At 36.2% G+C, this 24,406-nt stretch overlaps 1 protein-coding gene across 1 annotated transcript in view; it reads right to left on the bottom strand.

Moving 5' to 3' along the window:
- LOC150092702 (uncharacterized) overlaps window positions 1–24,406 on the bottom strand; it is a 195,954-nt gene that overhangs the window by 112,131 nt on the left and 59,417 nt on the right. Inside the window, exon 6 of the mRNA XM_090414261.1 lies at window positions 9,856–9,931. Coding sequence (XP_090270387.1) covers window positions 9,856–9,931 — 76 coding nt within the window. The remainder of the gene's footprint in view (window positions 1–9,855; window positions 9,932–24,406) is intronic.

Here is a 24,406-nt window from a genome sequence, read left to right as displayed (position 1 = left end):
GCGATAAAATCAGTGAAGAATGATAGGCACCTCTGGAATGGATGGCATCTCAAAAAACCTGGGAGGAAGGAGAAGGACGATACACTACTTGAACCATTTATACAACCTAATATTAGAATAAGAGGAAATCCCTGATTACTGGAGACTTAGTAAAATCATTCTAATATATGAAAAAGGAGATAAAAGAAAATGCAACACCTACAGACCCACATCAGTGCTGAGCCATGTGTCTTGGAGTCTTTGACTCCAAGATCCCATGGAGTCAAAGACTCATCTGGGAGGACCTTTTTTCATACACACAGCTCATCATACTGCACCTTAAACACACTCAAATTCTTTGCAGACACCACACTCTCGGGCAAGGCATTCCAATCATTCACAACTCTGCATGAAAAAAACCTGCTTCTCACTTCCCTACTCACATCCTCTTTATACACCGTCCAGGGATGACCTCTGGTTCTCCCCTGATCTCCCACTATTTTCTGTAGAACCTCTCCAGCATTCATCCTATAACAACCCCTTAATAACTTGTAGGTCTCTATCATATCTCCCCTCCTCTTCCTATCCACCAGACTCTGCAAGTTGCATCTTCTCAATCTTTCCTCATACTTGACATTCCAGAGATCAGAAACTACCTTAGTCAGTCGCCTCTGGACCCTTTCCAACATCTCTTCATCCTTCTGAAAATCAGGTGACCAAATCTGGGTACAATAGTCCATATGGCCTAATCAAAGCCTTATACAATGGAACAAGAATCTCCCTACGCCTACAAGTCCGCATCATTCTCAGAAGCCTTTGTGTTGTCTTCACAATTTTTGCTATGTGTCCTCTAAATATCAGATCCTTATTAACTATCACCCCCAGATCTCTTATTTCCTCTGCCTCTGACAATATATCCTCACCAACATAAATTCTGCATCCCATCTTTGTTTTCCAAATTTTAAAACCTTACATTTTGCAACATTGAACTAACATCCCCATTTCCGTGCCCAATCACTCAATTTATTCAAGTCTTCTTGTAAGGCCACAAGATCTTCTCTACTCTTCATGGTTCGTCCCAACTTTGCATCATCTGCAAACAACTGAATATCTCCATCCAAATCTTCATCAATATCATTAATATACAAGTTAAACAGTAATGACACTAAAACTGACCCCTGAAGCACACCACTAGTGACCTTCCTTTTCCTTGATATTGTTCCCCCATACACAACTTGTTGATACCTATTAGATAGCCAGTCTCCAATCCAATGCACCAATCTAATATCCAACACCATCTGCTCTAGTATGAACTTGTTATGCAGTAATCTATCAAAAGCCTTTGCAAAATCTAAGTATATTACTGTGTGTATCCTTCTCCTCTGTCCAAGGAAGCAGTCCTTATTGTAATAAGTAAGTAGATTACTAAAACATGACCTCCCTTTAGCAAATCCATGCTGTCCATCAAAGATAATACCATGGTTGTCAACCCAATTCTGGATCCTAGTTCTCACAAGCTTCTCCCACAACTTAACTACAACACCTGTCACACAGATTATCCTAAAGTTTGATGCTTGAGTTCTATCACCTCCCTTTATGAAGTGGCACAATCTTGCCCTCCTTAGGAACTTGACCCAGTGCAAGACTCATATTAAAAAAAATACGTTAAAGCCGGCATCAACTCCCTGGCACATTCCTTCAGAATACGTCGTGATATATTATCAAGTCCCATAGCCTTATTTATATCTAGTTTGCTCAACTCCCCATACACCTCTTGCTCACTTACGGTCAGTCTCTCCTCCCCATCATCAACTGCTCTCAATCTCTCCATGAAGTCACATTCACAAGATTCAAAGACCTTTATGAACTGCTCATTAAGTATCTCTGCCACACCTTCTGTAACAGCTGTCTCTGTCTCTCTCTCTACATTCACTGGGCATCTACAGATGCTGTATGGTCACTCCGATGCTCGGTGATGTGCCACACCAGGCCTCGCCATGTAGTCCTGTTGTTTGCTTTTCTGGCAGCCTCAACTCTCTGAAGATCAGTCACTCCACACACACCATCCATCCATCTCATTGATGGTCTACCCCTGCCTCTTTTTCCTAGAACTTTACCTTCTATTACTAACAGCTATCTATATTACTTCTCTTACTAACAGCTGTCTTTATACCATTTTCTCTAATCAATGTCATCCTTCCATAATCATTCTTTCTTTTGCTAGCTACATATTGAAAGAACTCCTTAGGATTCTTTTTGACTTCATTAGATTCAACATATGAACTGCTGTTCATACCTCACTTTAGCTACTCTCACCAACCAAGTCACCTGCATTGCCTGGTCTTTGTAGTCCTCATGGAAATGGTTATTTCCACTTCTCTTATGCTGCCTCCATAATGCCCTTTTTCTCAGTATAGCATGCTTAATCTCTTCATCTATTTCACACCTGCCTTATTTTACCTTCTCACCCTTGGAATACATTTAGACATTGCATCTACTAGATAGTTTTTGAAAATCACCCAGGCTGCATTGATCTCTTTCCCAGCTAACTTCTCATTCCATGCTACACCTGCACGCTGTCTCCTGAGCTCTTCATATTCACCCCCGTTGTAGTTCCACATATACCCTTTTCTTACAGAGGTCCTCACACTGCTGGCAACCACCCAGGTAATCACTTCATGGTCACTCTCACCAATTGGTGGGTGATTTGAGACCTGATTTATAATTACATCCTCTGATGAGATGACCAAATCCAAGACCCTCAATCCTCATGTGTGCCCTCTACTACATATCCCTCAAAAATTCAAGAAACTCATTTTCTTTACTTCCAGTTGCTATCTCAACATTCCAATCTATATTGCCATAATTAAAATTTCCCATAATGATCACTCTTTTCTTATTTGCTTGGCTAATTTGATTATACATTTCATCTACCATCACTACCATCCACATTACCTGGTCTATAACAACATCCAATCAAGTATTTCATTCCATTCACCTCTATCTCACACCATACTGCCTCAAAACCACTGGCACTATTTCCCTCTTACATCTCTACTTTGTATGAACATAACTCTTATTAGAATAATTTAAAAAAGAATATAAAAAGAGTAAGTAGTAATAAAAAAACAAATGGAATTCCAAGATGGAAGAGGAACTAGTGATGCAATCTTCATTTTACAGACTAGCAGATTTGACTCTAAAAAAGCAAAAAGGTATTTTTTATATGTGTAAGTACAAGTAATCCTGTGATTCAACAAATAGGGTCATCATCATCTTTTATTTACTTTAAGTTTTACATGAAGCAAACAGAGAGACAAAGAAGTCAAAGAGTCAAATTTACAGGTGACGTAATTGTCTCTTGCCCTTAAGTCCTATTTTGTGCTAGTATATAGATGTTCTTGACCGTTAGTGGATTATTGGGAAATATGATATGACTAATATATTGATAGAACTGTTGTCTAGGTCTTCCCCTCCCTCTTTTGCTGATGGGAGGTTCATAAAGGAGGAGCGCTTCATGATAAGTAGCAATTGGGTGTCTCAGCTGATTTCCGATCCAGTCCAATTGAAACTGTTGTGTAATCAATAATAGTGGAATTTGATTAGTTTCCAAAAGAACTCTATTGTTGGAGAGCCCATTTTTTTATTATTATTATTATTATTATTATTATTATTTCGGGCAACTCCAGGAGTCCTTAGACTCATCGAGGGAGGCCCTAAACATCATGTCCACCCAACTATGTGATTACATTCTCACAGTATCTATCATACCTTGCCTTGAACTCGTTCACTGTCATAGCACCCACAACAGACTCTGGCAGCTTATTCCACTCATTTACCACTCTAAAAGTAAAGAACCCAGCTCTAACACCCCTGCTAACCACACTCTTGCCCAGCTTCCATAGGTGTCCCCTAGTTCTCCCACCACCAGTCCTGATCTCAAAAATATCCTCTGAATTAATCCTATAGAATCCCTTCAGCAATTTGAATGTCTCAATCATATCTCCCCTCCTCCGCCTATCAACTAGTTTCTGCAACCCACAAATCTTCAACCTGTTCTCATAAGGTTCATTTTTCTCCATGTATATCCGAGAATTTTTCTAAGACATATAGTTCCAAATCTATTGATGAGATTTTGGCTGTTTGCTGTGGTGATAGTCAAGGTTTGGGATGCTGAGATAGGAACACTGACTAAAAAAGGACTGAAACTATACCTAATCAATATAACCAGAAAAACACTATAAAGACACACAGACAATAGTAAAATTCAGAAATACTGAAACAAGTAAAATCTCATCCCAGAGGGTAGTTATGCAGTGCTGACCCTCTCTCCCTACTTGTTCAACCTGGTCCTCAGAGAGAGATGGTTGGAGAATCCTTGGAGAATTGAGAGTTACTTCTTGCCTGGGAGTAACTGATGGAGGAAATATCACCTGCTTAAAATATGCAGATGATATTATAAACTCATGTTTTATAAATCATTCAGAGTTTCAATAACATACAACACATACCACACTCTCAGCCAATGCATTCCGGTCTCCATGCAAACCTTCTCCTCACTCCATTGTTTACATTCTCCTGATAGTTTTCAGGGATAGCCTCTCTCTCTCTCTCTCTTGCCCTACCCTTCTTTCTATGAAAAATCTCCTCCACATTAATCTGGTAACAACTCATCACCAACTTGTATGTCTCGATCATATCTGCCCTCCTATTCAGAAGACTGAAAATTGCATTCCTTCAATCTGATGTGTGCACAGTAATTCATATGTGGTCTGATAAAGCCTTATCTCTTTGCTTCTCATATTAAGGTCCTCTTCATCATTGCCATAATATGTTCTGATGTTTTCTCAATGTTAGTAATGTGACCTTACAACTTCATGTCTCTCTCTCCACCATCATTCCTAGATCTCTAATCTCTTCCACCACATTAATTATATATACTATGCATCCCATTCTTGCCTATAATTTCAAGACATTACCACATTTCTAAATAACTTAGGGAATTGAAACAACGTAGATCCGAATATAAATTAAATTATATTTTAATAGATATTTCGGCAATGTTACATTGCCATTTTCTAAAGGAACTTACAAAAAGGCAGGTGCACACAAGGCAATAACAATACAGTAACTGAGAATGAAGATTTGAAGCTATCGTTCTCCTAGTAGTCCTGATAGTGCCCTCTGGAGGGCTAAGTAGGCATTCTTGGCCGTTGGGCTGAAGGTCTGCCTCCCAAATTTGGGGCAGTCGCATACAACCAAATTTGTTGAGGTTTGGAGAGTTTCTTAGGGCAGAGGCTGATTCCATAAATAATCTTTCGAATTTATATTTGCTCCGGTGTATTATTGTTGCTTTCTTCCACCATATTCTGTGTACTGTGGAAGTACACCGTATTCTGTGGCGAGTATCCAGAGGATACTCGCCACAGAATACGGTGGAAGAAAGCAACAATAATACACCGGAGCAAATATAAATTCGAAAGATTATTTATGGAATCACCATATTCTGTGTACTGTGGAAGTACACCGTATTCTGTGGCGAGTATCCAGAGGATACTCGCCACAGAATACGGTGGAAGAAAGCAACAATAATACACCGGAGCAAATATAAATTCGAAAGATTATTTATGGAATCAGCCTCTGCCCTAAGAAACTCTCCAAACCTCAACAAATTTGGTTGTATGCGACTGCCCCAAATTTAGGAGGCATACATCAGCAGACCTTCAGCCCAACGGCCAAGAACGCCTACTTAGCCCTCCAGAGGGCACCATCAGGACTACTAGGAGAACGATAGCTTCAAATCTTCATTCTCAGTTACTGTATTGTTATTGCCTTGTGTGAACCTGCCTTTTTGTAAGTTCCTTTAGAAAATGGCAATGTGACATTGCCGAAATATCGGAAATATCTATTAAAATATAATTTAATTTATATTCGGATCTACGTTGTTTCAATTCCCTAAGTTATTTAGAAATGCATAACCAACGTATAAGCCTGTCTACGAGAATTACCACATTGCAACATTAAACTGATATCTCCGCTCACTTGTCTACTCACACAGTTTATTGAGATTCCCTTTAAGGCATGTCCGGACAGTACATTAAGGAAAATTGATCGACAAGAATTCATTGCGAGACAATTCATTGTGGAGAAAATTTATCACGGGGAAAATTAACCGCATGAAAATTCATCGTGGATATATGTGAAAAAAAAAATTTTCCATAAAAGAAATATTTTTTTAAAAATATATTTCTTTTAAAAAATATTTTAAAAAAATTAAGAAATATTTTAAAGAATTAGAAAATTTTTTTAAAAATTTAATATTTTATATATTATTTAATATTTTGATTATATTTAGCTTTCTGAAAATTTTTATTCAGTATAAAGTTATTCATCGCAGATATATGTAAAAAAAAGAAATATTTCCCATATAAAAAATATTTTAAAAAATATTTTTTTTGAAAAATTAAAAAAATTTAAGAAATATATTTTTTTTTAAATTTAAGAAATGCCGGCCTGATTGGCCGAGTGGATAGCATATCAGCTCTCCAGCCAAAAGGCTGCAGGTTCGAATCCTGCTATGGACATGGATATTTGTGATTGTCATTGGAAATACAAGTAGTGGTTGGCAGTAGATGGCAATTGTGGAGTTGCAGTCAGTTGGTGATTGAATGTTGAAGACAGTTGTAGAGCAGGTGCCTTCCCTCGATAAGTACTTGGACTCCCTGGAGGTGTCAAATAATAATAATAATATTTTGATTATACGAGGCTGTTCTGAAACTTTCTCAGCCTCGATCATAGATGGCAACACTATCGGCAAGATTATTTTTTCCCAAATTGGTACATAAGCATCCATGTGAAATTGCAAGTCATTCTATTAAGCAGTTTGTTTTATACAGCTGTCAGAAGCAAAAGTGTTGTCTGTATTCCCTTGAAATGGATAAAATTGAGTATCATGCGGTTATAAAATTCTTTGTGAAAGAAGATTTAACGCCAAAAGAAATTCATTCAAAGTTCATAAAAGTTTATGGGCACTCTTCTCCTTCATTTTCGACAATTAAGAAATGGGCTGCCAAGTTTAAACATGGCCAGCCTTGAAGATGATCCATGTGAAGAACGTCCAAAAAGTGAAACAACACCAGAAATCATTGATTAAGTCCACGATATGGTATTGGATGACCGGAGAGTCAAAGTGGGTGAAATTGCTGAGACTATAGGCATTTCAAAAGAATGTGTAGAATATATTTTGCATGAAGAATTGCAAATGAAAAAGTTCTGCACAACATAGGAGCTGCACTTGCTCACAGCAGATCAAAAACACATTCAAAATCTCTGAACAGTGCTTGGAGCATTTTAACAAGAATAAAACTGATTTTGTGCATCAATTTATTACTATGGATGAGACTTAGATTCACCATTACACAATAGAATCCAAACAGCAGTCAAAACAGTGGACAGAAGCTGGTTGTTCAGCGACAAAGAAGACAAAGTCGGTTCCATCAGCAGGAAAGGTCATGCCATCAGTGTTTTGGGATGCTAAAGGTATTTTATTTATTAATTATCTTGAAAAGGGTAAAACAATAACCAGAGAATATTATTCCAATCTTTTAACTAGACTAGACAAAAAAATTTGTGAGAAAAGACCAGGTGTTTACAGAAGAAAAAAATCATCTTTCATCAGGAAAATGCACCTGCCCACAAAGGTGTTTTGGAAATGGGATCTGCACTATGAAATGTTGGAACATCCACCCGATTCCCCAGATTTGGCTTCCTCTTACTTCAATCTCTTCCCAAAAGTAAAACTCTTCCTCGCTGGTCAGCATTTTACTTCAAATCAAGTGGTTATTGCAGCTGTAGAGGGGTATTTTGCAGATCTTACTGAGAACCACTACAGGGACGGGATAATGGTGTTGGAGCATCACTTGAATAAATGTATTAGTCTTAAGGAAAATTTTTATATTGAAAAATAAAAAGAATTTTGAAATTATAAATTCGTTTTTTTCATTGTTATGCAGAGAACTTTTCAGACCACCCTCATATATATCACATCTGGATGGGTGTCTAAATGCACAGAAATATAACGAACAGTTTGCAAAATAAATATTCTTAAATATGATGCCCTTTTTCTCTATACCTATTCAAGTTTTGTAAATATTAATATTCCATCAGCAGAATTTGCATATTTAAGTAATAAAAAATATTTGCACCTTTTAAGATGAAACAGAAATTAGGAAACTCACCGATCAATAATACTGTACATTATTTTCATTGTAAAAGAATAAAAATATTATGAAAATCTATTTAAAATCTAAACAAATAATACATAAATAACTATATTTTGTGAAAATTATCTTACACTGCATTTACTTTTCATATATTGGAATCAATGCAATATCGTTTCAATTTTCTAGCGAATAATGCTTTCAGCGAATTTTTTCTGCAATGAATTTTACAAGTGATAAGTTTTCTTCTCAATGAATTTTCCCTGCAATAAATTTTTCCTATGATAAATTTTCCACTGTGATGAATTTTCTACTGTGATAAATTTTCCTTGTGATGAAGTATCCGTGAACCCCTTACAGGAGTTCACAGCCTCATGAGGAGGACCACATCTAATCTGCCCCTCCTCAGTTCTTCCCAACTTTGTACATCCACAAACAGCTGCACATCTCTAGTTAAACCTGTCCCAATATGATTATAACATACAAGTTAAACAATAATGGTCCCAAAACAGACTCCTTTGGCACTCTGCTGGTGACTTTCCTCTTTTGAGATATCACTAACCATTCTAAAACTATTCTCGTGAGACAGGTCTATCACATTCTCTTAAAACACACATAAAAGTGCATTTAATCTCACAGTGTATTTGATCCCGTATAATTTTGCAGTATCCTAGTAACTCCAGTTTTGTGCACCTTGGGGATCTTCAGTTGTTTGCTGATGATGCAAAGTTGGGGAGAATTATACGGAGAACTGCTGATGTCAATTCCCTTCAGAAAGATTTGAATAGCCTTTTGGCTTGGACAAATGAGTGGGATTATAGTTTTAATATTAATAAGTGCAAGGTGTTGCATTTTGGAGTGCAGAAATATAAGGCTGTGTACTACACTGATGGCACTATACTGCAGGAAGAGGATGAGATTTAAGATCTATGAGGATAGTTGACAGCACTGAAGTTTAGAGGGCATTTTGAAGTGTTGCAAGGATTGCACATCACACTATGCTACTATGATAAGATGTACATCCACATGTGCCACAGCATAAAGCACTGGTCAGACCATGCTTGGGTTATTGTATTCAGATTTTAGTCACAGTTTTCACTGTGATGTGGAAACACTGGAGAGGATCCAGAAATCAGTAAATAAGCAATATCAAGGCTCTGAAATTTGATATGTAGGGAGGTTAAAGACATGTGGATTACAAAGTTTGGTGGATAGGGGGTAATATGATAGAGACATTCAAGTTAGTGAGGAGATTTTATCAGATTAATCCAAAAGGGATTATAAAAAAAAGTAGAAGGCAAGAGGGAAAAAACCAGATGTGTCCTTAGCAGTTGTGTAAGAGTATGGTGAAGAGGGTATGAGGAGCAGATTTTTTACATGGAGAGTTGTGGGTGACTGGAATGCATTACCAGAATATGTTGTTAATGGGGAGTGTTAAGGATTTTAAGATTCAGTATGATACATATATTGTCAGTTGAATGAACTGCCCATTATTAGACTGCTGACTCCATGGAGGGCATGACAATAATAATTTCTAGTACAACACCCAGTATGTTATCTGCACCTATATAAATAAGAATCTTGTTAATGGCTATGCAAGGCAGAGCCATCTTAAAAAACAATAACTGATTTTCAGTTAAACAAGCAATATACTTACACATCCATTTTTTGAAGAGTCTGGTATAGCAGGTCCAGGATCAACAACCTTCCAGGTTAAGGGATCTTTTTTCTTACTATAAGAAAACAAAAAAACATTAAAACAGAACCAGTGAAATAAGAGCTTCTTTATAAGCATTTCTTACTATAAGAAAGCAGTGCAAACTAACAGAAAAATTTTTATTATTCTGGGTTTCATCAAGTCAGCCTCATGAGGAGGACAACTTTAGACACCACAAAGTATACTGTCGTGTTTAAAGTATATGGTATTACTCCTTAAACTCATTCATTATCTACACTCACCATCCTCATAGGAAATTCATTTCATTTACCTGTTTTCAGATAAAAAAAAAAAAACATCCACTATTTACTCTTTTACTTGCATCTGTTGCACAACTTTCAAGAATGGTCCCTGTTCCTTCTTGTTTTATACATTACATGCCTCAATCTATCCTCATAACCCAGGTTCCACTCCTGATATTTTTTATTACTTGCTGTTTCATCTCCTTCAAAGCAAACACTTTGTAGGATGTATATAACAGAGAAAACACCTCTATAATTTATGCAAACCATTCTACCATTCTTTTTATACATTAACAGTTTAAACTCTTTCGACATTCTTCTGGAATCTGTTTTCTTCTATATGGTTAAAATAAATTCATATATTTATTCTTTGTTTCCTTCCTCTTGTTTTTAAGAACTTTTCTGAAATTTTAAGTAATTCAGCAATTCATGGAAATATTCTCTTCTTTTCTTTTATTTTTTATGTTAAAATGTTTCTGCAATAATTGACAAATGTATCCCAGGTTTGTAGCTTCTCCTTCAATTTGCTTAATTATGTTATTTGCTTGCCTAAGATGACAGAAGATGATATAATTAGAGGGATATAATGTAAGAGGTATTGTATTTTCAGGGAAGATAAAGAGGGATATTACTGATGACAGCTCAAAAACTTCCACCAACAAAAATAGAAGTTTAGAAGAAAGATTTTAGGTCTGAGGGAGATAGTTCATCTGAGGCTATCTAGTGCAACTAAAAGCCAATGGGAAAAAATATACTGCTGATTGCTGCTGTAGACCAGAGGATGTACAGAGATATGGATGCCATGCATCAGCAGATTAACATGAGTGCAGACTGAACAATTATTATGTGGACATATGGGATAGAGGAAAAGGGCACACAGCAAGATGAAAATGAAATTTATACAGCTACTAAGGAATAATTACCTGAAACAGCATGTGATGGAGAAGGCCAGCAGTTTGAGAGTCCTGGATCTAGTAACAGTATCAAAAGATGTAACCAAAATCAGTAACCACTGTCTCCTATCTCAGAAAGTAACCATGTGGTCTTGTTCTGGGAGGTTTGCTATAAGGAATTCGCAGTCAAGAAACATTTTATGTGTAACTACAAAGCTGGCAATAATTACAAACTAAGGAGGCAGCTTGGAGAAGTGCCATGACATACAAAGCTATAAAAAGGAATGTCGATGATGCATGGAAAGTGGTTAGGGATTGTTTAAAGGAAGCAGTATTAGGTTGCTTCTCAGGGTCATAAGGGTAAAATAAGTGGTAGTTAAATGAATGAATAGCAATATAAAGTAGTAGCTGGAAAAAAAAAAAAATTCCGAGAAGAACATAAAGAAAAGATGATCAGAATGTTCATGAGCAATACAAAGCACAGAGAAGACATAATCATACTGGTTACATCTTCTCTGTGCTTTGGAGGGGTAAATTAGATTATGAGAGAAAATTAGTTAAGCAGACCAAAGGAAATTCTAAAGAGGTTTTTTTTTTTTTTTTCCCACTTTGTAGCAAGCAAGAAGAATGATTATGGAAGGATAACTTTAGTCAATGCCAATGGCAGGAACGTGACTGAAGCAGAAGTAATAGTTGAGTTATTAATTATTAATTAACTTAAGGAATTCACAACGTACACTAGAATATAAATTAAATTTAACTTTAATATATATTTCCAATATTTTGGCAACGTCACGTTGTCATCTTCAAAGGAAGAACCATTTAACTCTATACCCCGACCCCCCCGTATATATGAACTCCCAAAAATATATAAAGAAAATGGCCATTACGTCCCATAGTGGATGGCATTGATTCTCCCACATACAAATTGGCTAAACAGTTGGCCAAAGCGCTCACACACTATACAGGCAACACACCATCACACATAAAAAAACTCAGCCCATTTCAAAGCCAACATAGAAAACCTTACACTCACATACTGACATAATGGTCAGGTTTGACGTCTCCTCCTTATTCACAAATGTCCCACTCAAGGAAACCTTAGAGCTAATCCAAGATAAATTTCCTCCCGATATCTCAACCGTATTTCAGTTCATAATGAACTCAGGCTATTTCGTTTGCCAGGGAAAATTCTACAAATAGAGGGGACAGCCATGGGTTCACTACTCTCCCCACCCTTGGCTAACTTCTTTATGGAGGCTTTTGAAAAGACTTAAACTCTGCTCCACAAAAACCAACCATATGGCTTCGCTATGTTGATGATGTGTTTGCTATTTCGCCACATGGCTCTGATACACTCCTCTCTTTCTTAACACACTTAAACAATCAAACACCCTAGAATCAAGTTCACCCTAGAAAAAGAGGGAAAACAACAGCCTTTAATATAAACACATTAGTCACCCGCCAGCCTGATGGAACTTTGGTTTTCTCAGTTTATAGTAAACCTACCCATACAGGCAGATACATTCACCAACAATTCCCCCCCCCCTCCTCACAACAATATGGAGTTATTAAAACACTACACAACAGGGCTAACCTAATCTGTTCAAATGACAATGCCCTACCACTGAACTAAATCACATCTTCAACACTTTCTCAGCCAATGGCTACCCTTCCTCTCCCCCCAAAAAAAATCCAAAAAATACTGAAACCAGTAAACCACTATCCCTCCCCCTTCACAACAAGGATTATTTTAAATCCATTATCATTCCCTACTGTTAAAGTTTGTGATTAATAAAGTTCCTAAAAGGAATTTAATTTTTGTCACAATTTAACAAGTAGGAACCTTTAATAAAAAGGAAAAATATACTTGCATCTAAGCGTGAAATACAATTGAGAGTATTTGTTAACTCACATAAAAAAATTTGTTGTAATATGATGAAAATAAGATAATTAAATTATAGAATATTGGTCATAAGAATTTTGCATGTAAAGGCTCGCTGTTAAACAATTAAAACAAGGGATTATAAGTTTGTGTCAATTCTTAGAAGATTTTGGTAAGCTGATAAAGTTTAATAAATGTGACATCTTAGGGTTAGCAAGAAACAAGGTAAGGGCCAAGGTCAAAGATCCCGACTTTGAACATTGCCACGAGTCAGTTGTGTGCATACGACCTGCAGGAAATTTCAGCAGAAAAACACCACCCTAACTGGTCACAGAAAGCGTATCCAGACATCAGGGGGGAGGAGGATTAATTGCAGAAGGTGCCGGTATAAAAGGGTTAGGACCCCCCCCCCATGAAGCTCTCTCTTGGTTCTCCAGTCTTCATATGGGTTGTCTTATGTGTGGTTTTCCTGAGTGACAGTCAGGAGTTCTCTCCTTTCGCCACGACAAGGAACAAAGTAAGCGGGATTTCGGTCCTAATTCCCTAATATATATAAAAGGAGGGACGCCATACAGCTGAGAAGAAAGGTAACTACTGCATGTTATATCAACTGTGTTCTTGACAAAAAAAAAAAAAAAAAAAAAAGAATTTGTGGAGATGTAGGTGCCTGGGTAGTGAATCTCACGACTACCAAATCGCAGATCCATTGCGTTTCCTTGGAAGAAGCTTGATGTGCTGAAAACGTGAAGGCCCACCTTGATCCGAGAAATCTCAGATATGGTCCACTACGGAAGAATTCATCCTCAGAGATTACAGACAAGTACGAGCATAGAAGATCCTTATCAAACGGTATCGTAAAATCTTATATTATTTCAAATCTTATGTAGCTATGATTGTAGTTCAGTTACTGATCTATTGAAAGACTTGAACGAGAGTTGAACTAGGACTTTAGTGCATTTAAGAATAGAGAGAGAATAAGCTTGTCAGTGTTAATAGATAAATAATCATGTGTCTAGTAACTTATGCATGCCATCTATATTTTGTCTGAAGAATCGAATGTGGTTACTATTGTAGCGATAGGACTGTTTAACCCATATTACTCTCGTGAGCTAACGTGTGTAAACTAATCGTTTTTAATTAAGGTATTGTATCATAATATTGTGCTCAGACAGATGAGAAGTTTTAGTCAATTGTTAACATTTGGAGGATATCCTTTTATCGTATGTGTGGAGTCTTTTGTGGCGGCATAATCGCCCTTCCCACATAGAATTTTATAACCTATTTGTGTTTTGCTAGTATTGCCTCAGCTTAGTATTGAATTAAGTTTTAATGAATTTAATGTATTATATTGTGCTTGCGTATAATAAACTTTTGCTCATTGAAAACTCAGTTGTCTGAAATTGCCATTCAATGAACCGCTTGTAATAACGTATGAATCTAGCCGGGTGGGGGTGGGGGGGAATTAAGTTGCGAGTTCAAGGTCACGACTGCATAATTGTTTCACACCTAAACATATTTAAGAAATTGCTTCTTGTTTTGATTTTCTTTCATAAAATAAATGTCCTAAATGGCGCAGCTAAAAAATATAAATGTTTTAGAATACTAAGGGGAGCGAGAGCTTAGATACCTTGCATTTGGGTGATATCACATATAGTAAGAAATTTGTTACAAACAAGATAAAAATATAAACTTGTAAGAGGAATTAACAAAAAAGGAGACAACACTACATCCAAGGCACCTCAGAAAAAATTAGCAAAATCTTAAAAAAAAACATAACTTGACCTCTTGTTACAGACCATACAGAAAATTGGCATCCCTTATCTGCTCCACTAAAGACCAACCACTTCCCCTAGCCCTCCCTGGTGTATACCAGGTCCCTTGCAGCTGTAAGCTGTCTTACTTTGGCCAAACAGGCAGGACAGTGAATATCAGAATTTCAGAACACAAGGACTACATCTGTTTTCACCAGTATAGCCACTCTGGTCTTGCAGACCATGTTCTGGATACACGCCACAGAATACGGTAGAAGAACGTCGGGAAGGAGTGATGACAAGAGGCCATCCCTGGAAGTTACGAAAGGAAACTGTTTGCAAGAGGGTGAGGAGTGGTTTCTTTGCATGGAGGGTGGTTGAACCATGGAATGCATTGCCTGATGGAGTGGTGAGAGCGAGAACAATCAATGGAGTGTATGATAGACTTTTTGTTTCTTGGGAGGGGACCTCCCCTCAATGAGTCTTGATAGACTTTGTGTTTCTTAGGAAGGACCTCTCACGATGAGTCTTTTTACTCCATGGAGGCCTGAATAATAATAATACACTGTAGCTAGTTCAAATTTGAAAGACACTTTTCATGGAATTAGCCTCAGCCATAAGAAACATGCCAAACCTCAATAAATTTGGTTGCATGAGACTGCCCCAAATTTGGGAGACATACATCAGGAGACCTTCAGCCCAATGGCTAAGAATACCTACATAGCTGGCTAGGGGGCACCATCAGGACTTTTAGGAAAAACAATAGCTTCCTTGCTTCGTCCTCATTTACTGTGTCTGCATGCATATGTCTTTATTTTAAGTTCCTTTGATGATTGCAACATGACGGTGCCGAAATATTGGAAATATATATTAAGTTTAATTTAATTTATATTCTAGTGTACGTTGTGAATTCCTTAAGTTAATTAATAATCATGTATAATCAATGTATAAGCCTTTCTATGAGAGTTGAGTTACTAAGTGATCACTTTGCAAGAGTGGAGAATTTGAAATTGTCAACATGACAGACACTGATGTAGATGAACTGGAGGTGATTACTACATATTCTATAGCAACATGCACAGCAGACTTAGTAAAATATATACATTTAAAAAACAGTTTAACATATCATCTTCTTCCTATCCAGCCTCTAGGCCACGTGGCCTGTTCTGGACTCAGTCCATCTTCTTCTTGGTCATCCTCTATTCCTTGTTCCTCTAGGATTAGATGTTAAGATCTTTTTTGGTAACCTTTCTCTCTGCATTCCTGCTATATGGTCTAGCCAGTTTTTCCTATATTTAATCATTGAGTTTGTTATGGGACTGATTTTGAAATTTTTAATTATTTCACTTTTTTTTTTTTTTTTTTAATCTAATAGAGTAAGTTTTTCTAAGGAATTTAATTTCTGCTGCCTGAATTCTCTGTCTCTTTCTCCAAAGTTCCAGATCTCACTTCCATAGTGTAGGTTTTATATGTAGTTAGGTTTAAAGGTTCTATTAATTATTCCAGTGATTTTTTATAAAGTTTGTCATTTTAAAATCAATATCTCTTTCATTCATGTAATACAGTTTATAGCCTAAGTATTTGAAATTATTAATTTGCTCAATTATTTTATCATTTATTACTATTTTACTTCTGACAGAGTTATTTCCATAAAAAGCCATGACTTTAGTTCTCTACTGACATTTCTAGGCCATATCGTTGTATAATATTATTTAAATTATAAATTGATTTCTGCAGTTCATCTTCAGTCTTTCCAAAGATGATTTGATCGTCAGCAAAGAGTAGTGTGTCTATTTTTGTATGTCAATTGATTTGGAAGCCACATGTATTTACTTCTCTCCATTTTTTGATAATATTGTCCATATATATATATATATATATATATAGAATAATATGAGTGATAAAGGACAGCCTTGACGGACTCCTCTATTTATAGGTTTCCAAGTGGATATGATATCATTTTGCTTTATTGCTATTTCTTTATGATGGTGTATGTTTAATAGAGCATTGTATAGCTGGTTTGGAATGTGATATTCCTTTAGAGTCTCCCATAGTTTATTTCTCAGGATTTTGTCAAATACTTTTACATAATTGATGAAAGCTATGTGTGTTTGAATATTGTATTCTCTATGTTTTTCTATAATTATTTTTAAGATAAAAGCTGAGTCTATACATGATCTTCCCTTACGGAATCCGTTCTGTTCTTCTCCCAGTTGTGATTCTACATAGGATATTAATTTGTTTGTTAACATTTCTGCATATATTTTGTATCCTGTATTGAGAAGGTAGATATAAAGAAGGTAAATGAAGATGATCTAGATTTTGAAGACAGAGGTAGAAATGGCCATTAAACTAAAATGTGGAAAGGCAGAAGAAATAGATGAAATTTCAGAATTCCTGAAACAACTTCAGAAGAAAGGAACTGAAGAAATAACCAAAATAATAAATTTAATTTATAGCAAAGGAGAATTACCAAAAGATTTTATGACCTTAATATTTATACCTATACCAAAGAAAAGTAATGTGAACTGCAAGGATTTTAGAACAATAAGCCTCATTTCTCATACATCAAAAATACTTATGAGAGAATCTTAACACAAAGAATTGCATCTAAGGTGGAAGACTTTCTTGGAGAAGATCAGTTTGGTTTTAAGAAGGGTAGGGGAACAAGAGATGCAATTGGACTGTTAAGAATAGTAAGTTAAAGAAATCTGGAAGTGAATAAAGAAATTAATATCTGTTATATAGATTTTGAAAAAGCTTTCGACTTTGTAAAATGGGATAAGATGGTGAAAGTAATGGAAACAATTGGTATAGATTGGAAAGACAGAAGGCTAATTATTTCACTATATATATGACAAACTGCCATGGTGAGCGCAGTTTGTCCTATATATAGTGAAATAATGGAGACATATATGGTATAACAGAACCAGGTATCATTGGACAAGGAGTAAGACAAGGTTGTTCTCTGTCACCAATTTTGTTTAACATGTATTCCGAAGCAATGTTAAAAGAAGCACTGGAGAAGTCAGAAGAAGGAATACAGATTGGAGGTAGACGGATATTTGCAACAAGCATATGCAGATGACAAGGCATTATTATCAAATAATGAAACAGGACTACAATAATCTTGTATCAATTATGGAATGAAAATTAATATAAGAAAAGCAAAAGGTAATGAAAATAGCAAGGAAAGAGGAAAATATGGATATCAGAATAAATGGGGAAAAATTGAATCAAGTAAAGACATTTAAATATCTAGGAATGTGTGATTGGCAGTGATGGAAGATGTAAAAGTGACAAAAGCAAGAACAGCAATGGGAAGAGATGCCTTTAATAGAAAATTTATTCAGAAGTAAAATGGATAGAAACCTAAAGAAAAGACTAATAAAATGTTATGTGTGGAGTGTTGACCTCTATGCAGCTGAAACTTGGACATTGAAGAAAGAAGTAAGATTTTGGAAAGCTTTAAGATGTGGATTTGGAGAAGGGTGGAAAAAATCAAATGGACAGATAAAATAAGTAATGAAGAAATCTTAAAAAGAGTAGAAGAAAGAAGTCTGTTAAGGAGGATAAAAAGACGAAAGGGAAACTGGATCAGACATATTCTGCAAGGGAATGGAATCGTCAGAGATGCCATCGAAGGAAAAACAGACAGAAAAAGACCCAGAGGAAGAATAAGAAAAACAATGTCAGATGACATGCTGAATGGAGACAGGCACACAATCTTGAAAGAGAAGGCTCAGAACAGAAGAGAGTGGAAGGAAAGATTTTGCTACTAAGAGAAGAACCTGCTCAATTGCAGAATACTCAAGAAGAGATTGAGGAGGCAGATACTGCAATAGTTATTGCAATCTGTTTTTAGACCGCTTATAAATTGGTATCATTAGAACTCTACCCTAGCTTTTTGGGGATTTTCCCTCTTTGCATATTTGGTTTATAAATTTTAGAAATCTACTGTTAAATTCTCACCATCAAATTCCTGACATGTACCCTCAAGGGATGTACAGGATATGATAGTACTACATGAAAAATTTACATAATTACTAACTTCCTATCTACAATTTTCCTCCAAATCAGTCTATTACTTGTCAAGACTCCAATATTATCATTATCAGATCTTATATTTCTATCATCTAAGGCGCATTGTACCGTATCAATCCACCTATATCTTGGTCTTCCTCTGGGTCGTTTTCCTGCCAATCTGGGAGAGAACACTTGTTTTGCTAATCTTTCCTCGCCCATTCTGTTTAAGTGGCCATACCACCTGAGATTAGCTCTGCCAACACATTCCTGGATGCTGACAATGTCAAGTTCTTTCCTAATATTCTTGTTTTTAATATGATATTGCCATTGATGCCATCTGTTCATGCCTCTAATCTTTCTCAGGACTCTCATATCTGCAGTCTCTAGTCTTTGGTGTTTTACTTCTGACCCAGCTCTCAGATCCATAAGTTAAAATTGGTTTGAACACTGTCTTGTATACAGCTAATTTAGTCTTCCGACTAATTTCTCTCTTATTCCATATGAATTTATTCAATTGACTTCCTACCATACCAGCTTTGTTGATTCTGTTGTCTATTTCCATATTTAATTTACCATCTTCACTAAAAATCGTGCCTAAGTAGCTGAAATGATTTTACTTGTTCCACAGGTTCTCCATTCACAACACAGTTGACATTTTCAATGATTCTGCTTATTTTCATTGTCTTTGTCTTTTTATTGCTGACCTTCATACCATATCTATTACAACAGCTATTCAATTTAGTCAGAGAATCTTGCAGACTTGTAGTGGATTTATTTAGAACTATAACATCATCTGCATAAAGCAAAGAGCTGATATTAACATCTCCAATTTTGATATCATGTTTAATACCACTTTCCTTCATAATGTGATCCATATAGATAATGAATAACAGAGGGGGATAATGTACATCCTTGTCTCACACCAGATTTAACATTAAACCATCTTCCTGTACATCCTTCAATTTAACTGTTGACTTACAACTCAAATACAGACTAAGTATTGCTTGATATAAGGCCCTATTGACACCATATAACTGTAGCATATTGAATAGCTTCTCTCTTGGCACCTTGTCATATGCCTTTTCCAGGTCGACAAAACTTAAATACAGATCTGTGTTATATTCCCATGCTTTCTCAACTATTTGTCATAAAGTGAAGATGTGATCCTGACAGCCTCTATTTGGCCTGAATCCAGATTGTTCTTCACCAAGCTTTTCTTCCACAATTCTTCTCAATCGTTTCTCAAATATACTTGCATATATCTTACCAGGAACACTCAATAGGGATATACCTCTGTAATTCTCACATTCAGTTTTATTTCCCTTTTAATATATAGGTACTATAAGAGCTCTACTCCAATCATTGGGAATTTGTCCCTCAGTCCATGCTTTCTGTACTATGCAGTGCAGACACTGTAAGACTTTTATACCACCATACTTCAGCATTTCTGGTCGAAGATCATCTACTCCTGCTGCCTTTCCACATTTCAAGCCTTTGATGGCTTTTTCTACTTCAAGTATGGATATGTATTCCTGACAATGCCTGTTGAGTGTTTTTTTGCCACTGTGCTATCACTGCTTGTTTCATTTAGCAATTTTTCGAAGTAATTACTCCATACTTCAAGGATATCTTTTTCTCCAGTTTTCATGTCACCTTTATCATCTCTAATTCCTTTTATAGCACTCTTTCCTCCATTTCTAAGCTTCTTCAACAAACTCCAGAATATCTTACCACCTTCTTGATATTTATTTTCTATGTTCTTGCCAAAGTCCTCCCATGACTTTTGTTTAGCTAGTTTTACACACTGTTTAGCTTTCTTACATTTGTCTCTGTATTCTGTAAGAGTAAAAGCTGACTTATTTGCCAGGAACTTTTTATATGATTTCTTCTTTTCCTTCACTGCCTCTTTAACTTCCTGTGTCCACCAGGGAGTTCTGATTTTTTTATCCTTGCAGACGACCTCACCACATGCCTCTCTGGTAGAATCAATAAATGTTTTCTTCAGAGTTTGCCACTGAATCTCCAAGGTTTGATTTCTGTTCTCAAACTCTTTCATTTTTAATTCAATAATCTTTGTGTATTTTAGTCTACAGTTCACATCTGAGAGCTGCTCAACTTTTATTTGCTTTAAAACTTTCTTACATGTTATTCTTTTCAATATAAAATTCAATTTTATCCTGCTCAAGACTAAATAGTGATCACTTCCAATTTCAAATCCTCTGTACACTCTAGTGTCCTGCACCAGGGAGAAAACATCACTATCAACAATAACATAGTCAATGAGACTTTTCTTATTCCTAGCCTCTTCTCTCCATGTGAATTTGTGCATATTTTTATGTTGGAACATTGTGTTAGTAATAACCAGTCCATGTCCTGAGCAGAAATCCAACAGGTATTTGCCATTAGTATTAGCTTTGCTCTTTTCTCCAAATTTTCCCAAAATATTTTTGTATGTCTAACAATCATTTCCTACTCTGCTATTCAGATCCCCAACAAGGACCAACTTTTCCTTTTTCATTGTGTCAGTTGCTTTTTCGAAATCATCAAAAAATTCCTCCACTTCTGCCTAAGTAGAACCTTCTGTGGGACCATAGGCACAAATAAGTCTCATTGTCCAGTTCCCCATTCTGATATTAGCCACATCACTCTACTTGAGACTGCCTGCCATTCAAGAAGATTAGCCTTGTATTTAGTGTTGAATACTATAGCTACTCCTTCTTTTCCATGATTGTTATTGCCTGAATATAACATTTTGTATTTATTGCTCAGAAAGATCTCACCAGTTTTTGTCTTTTTTGTTTCAGTCACCCCTATTATGTCGATCTGGTACTTATCTAATTCCTCAGCTAGCTCCATTTCTTTGCCATTCAGGCTTCTTATGTTGATAGTACTGATCTTTAACCCTGGTGTTAAAGATCAGTACTATCAACATAAGAAGTTGAGTTGGGGTGTGTTTTCAGATTTGTTCCAGTAGCTGAATTTTCACTGTTCGCCCTGATTCCCTGGCGAAAGCAATGGGGGGCTTGTTTAACCGGGCGACGCTCCAGCCAGCATGAAATTTTATCATGTTGTACCATCATTTTTTATTTTGGTTTAACCAATAAGAATATAATTTGGTCGGCTAAATCCCAAATTGCCAGCCCATCCTCGTTCATTCGGTAACCAGGTAGATACCCAACAGGGTGCTCCACAAGAAGGTGAGGATTGGACATTAGGTCAGAAGCCCTGGTCGGTTCTCTGCATTCCTTTAAAGGCTATGTGGAGGTCTTCTCTCAGTTATACAGCTTTGACCCTTAAGCACCCCATGTTAAATTCTTTACCTGCAAATTTAATAAGTTCTGTGTTTATATTATCTTCCCTTGGTGAATTGCCTTCTACTTTGTTTGAGGGTATTTTGTAATTCTTCGTATGTAAACTCATCTATATTACTGATGTTATATTTCAGGGAAGATTCTTTATCAAGGAGTTATCATGCCATAGCTTCTGGAAATATTCCTGCCAAGTTTCCGGTTTGATCATATCAATTTTGTTCTTTCTTTTAAATCAATATTCATTTGTTTGAGGATTCTATATGTATTAGGTCTTTTTAATGTGCAATCCCGTTCTAATTTTGCTATAAAATTTTCATACGTTTCTCTATTTTTTTTCCCTATAAGCTCTCTTTTCCTTTTATATTCAATGAGTGTTTCATCTGTCTTTAAATTTAGCCATTGTTTATATGCTGTCTTTTTTGTCTTCAATTATCTATAGTAGCTGAAATTGGTCCTAGCTCTTGTCTTTAATTCCATTTTTCCAGAGATAATTTTTTTTTTAAACAAGGCCTCTGTTTTTTCCTCAACATAGAACACATCAAGATTGTCTCCTTGCAATGATAAGTTCCAAAAATTCATTTTTTCAAAAATATCAGCTAAATGTTGATTAATTTTAATGGTATAGATGAGAATACAGACTGATAAGAAAATAACTATTTAACTTATTGCTGATATTTTGCTGGTATTCTAGTCAGCATCTTCAAGGCACAAAAACAGTTTGTCACAGTACACGAGACAACCATAATCTGAGAAAACAATGGGACTAGTTTGAACAATTGTAACATGCAACACAAAGACCTAATTAGATGTTATCTATGGTTGAGTAAAAAAACAGACAGAGAAAGCAGGTATTAATTTGGTCTTAAGATGATTGTCTCCAAAATCTTTGGCAAATTTATATAGCCATACTTGTTGAGGTTTGGACTATGTTTCAGGGCTTCTGTTGATTCCAGGAACAACCTGACTTGTAAAAGCTTCTATGCAACACTTTTGTTTTCTTCCAATCAATCCTGTGTGCTCAGGGGTATCTAAAGCATGGTCTGCTAGACCTGAGTTGCCATAGCGATAGTGCCAGATATATTTTTTATGTTCATTGAAGCAGGTGTCCACAGTTCTTCCTGTCTGTCCATAGTAGGCTCGATGACACGAACAGGGCACTTCATATACTCCTGGATGTGATAAAGGAGAGATTTTGTCCTTGGGTGAATGGATGAGAGTTGCCAATTTCACATATGGTTTAAATACAGTACGTAGTTGGTGTTTTTTTTTAAGTACTCTAGATACCTTTTCAGATGTGCCTTTAATGTATGGTGACAGTTTTGTTGTAGTTTTCTGTGGAAGACAGTGTGTGTGTGGGGGGGGGTTCTGGAGGGCATTTAGTATTCATCAACACCTAAGCTTATCTGTTAGAGGGAGCATTTAGTATTTTGTCTATCTTATGAGGATTATAGCTATATAGTATGATATAAGTGAGCGAGTTCAGCTAAGGATGTATCAAATGTATCTGGGCCATGTGGCCAAATAGCAAACACATCATCAACATAGCGTAGCCAAAGGCTTGGTTTCCAGAACCTTTCCAGTACCTTAACACCAAAACTGCATATATACAAAATGACCTATTATTGGATACATCTATCATAGCATAACTATTGTTCAAGGGCACTATTTTGACCTGCTTTTACTGCTTTGCTGTTGTAAGATTCATTAAGCAACCAGGTCAAGGACACAACTATTTTGCCCATCCCTAGCATCCAATCCTACAACCTTATTAACATTTAACCAACTCAATACCTCATCCACTTATGGTTCACATCTAGTTCTGCAATATTTGCCTCCCTTCAGGGTATTGCATAACATCATTTACACCAGCATGAAATATACACCGCTTAATTGATCATCAAATGATTCCACTATAACCTCCACAACGGTCACTTTGCCACTAATGTCATTCTGTTATTTTTCTCTTGGTGAATTTAAGTTTTCAGGCAACCAAGACCATTAGACCAGTTCATTACATCTGTTAACAGCATGTGCCCAGTCAACGTGCTTGATTTGTGGGATGAAAAACACCCAAGTTTCCAGAAGGGAAAATCCTATTTATTATCTCTAACACCAGCTAACACATCTTCAGCTGAAAGCAGTTATCAAGTTCTCTCACATCCTAGACAAGATCTGAAATCTTTCCAACAAAGGTCAAATGTCACATCATCCTCGACTGACTGTACTACTCTGGGGAAGTGAAAATCACATGTTGTAATGGAATAAAGCGACAGACAAAACTGAATATGTGAGATCTTCTAACTTGAGATTTTCAGCGGACAGTTCTTACTGGATAGGCAATAATAACCAGGACAACATGTCAAAATATGTTGCAGATTTATGC

The sequence above is a fragment of the Typopeltis vanoorti genome, chromosome 25 (assembly GCF_054136105.1).
Source record: "Typopeltis vanoorti isolate ZY-2024b chromosome 25, IOZ_Tvanoo_1.0, whole genome shotgun sequence".
Taxonomy (NCBI): Eukaryota; Metazoa; Arthropoda; class Arachnida; order Uropygi; family Thelyphonidae; genus Typopeltis; species Typopeltis vanoorti.
Note: the sequence above shows the minus strand (reverse complement) of the source record. Positions and strands in the feature narration are given on the sequence as shown.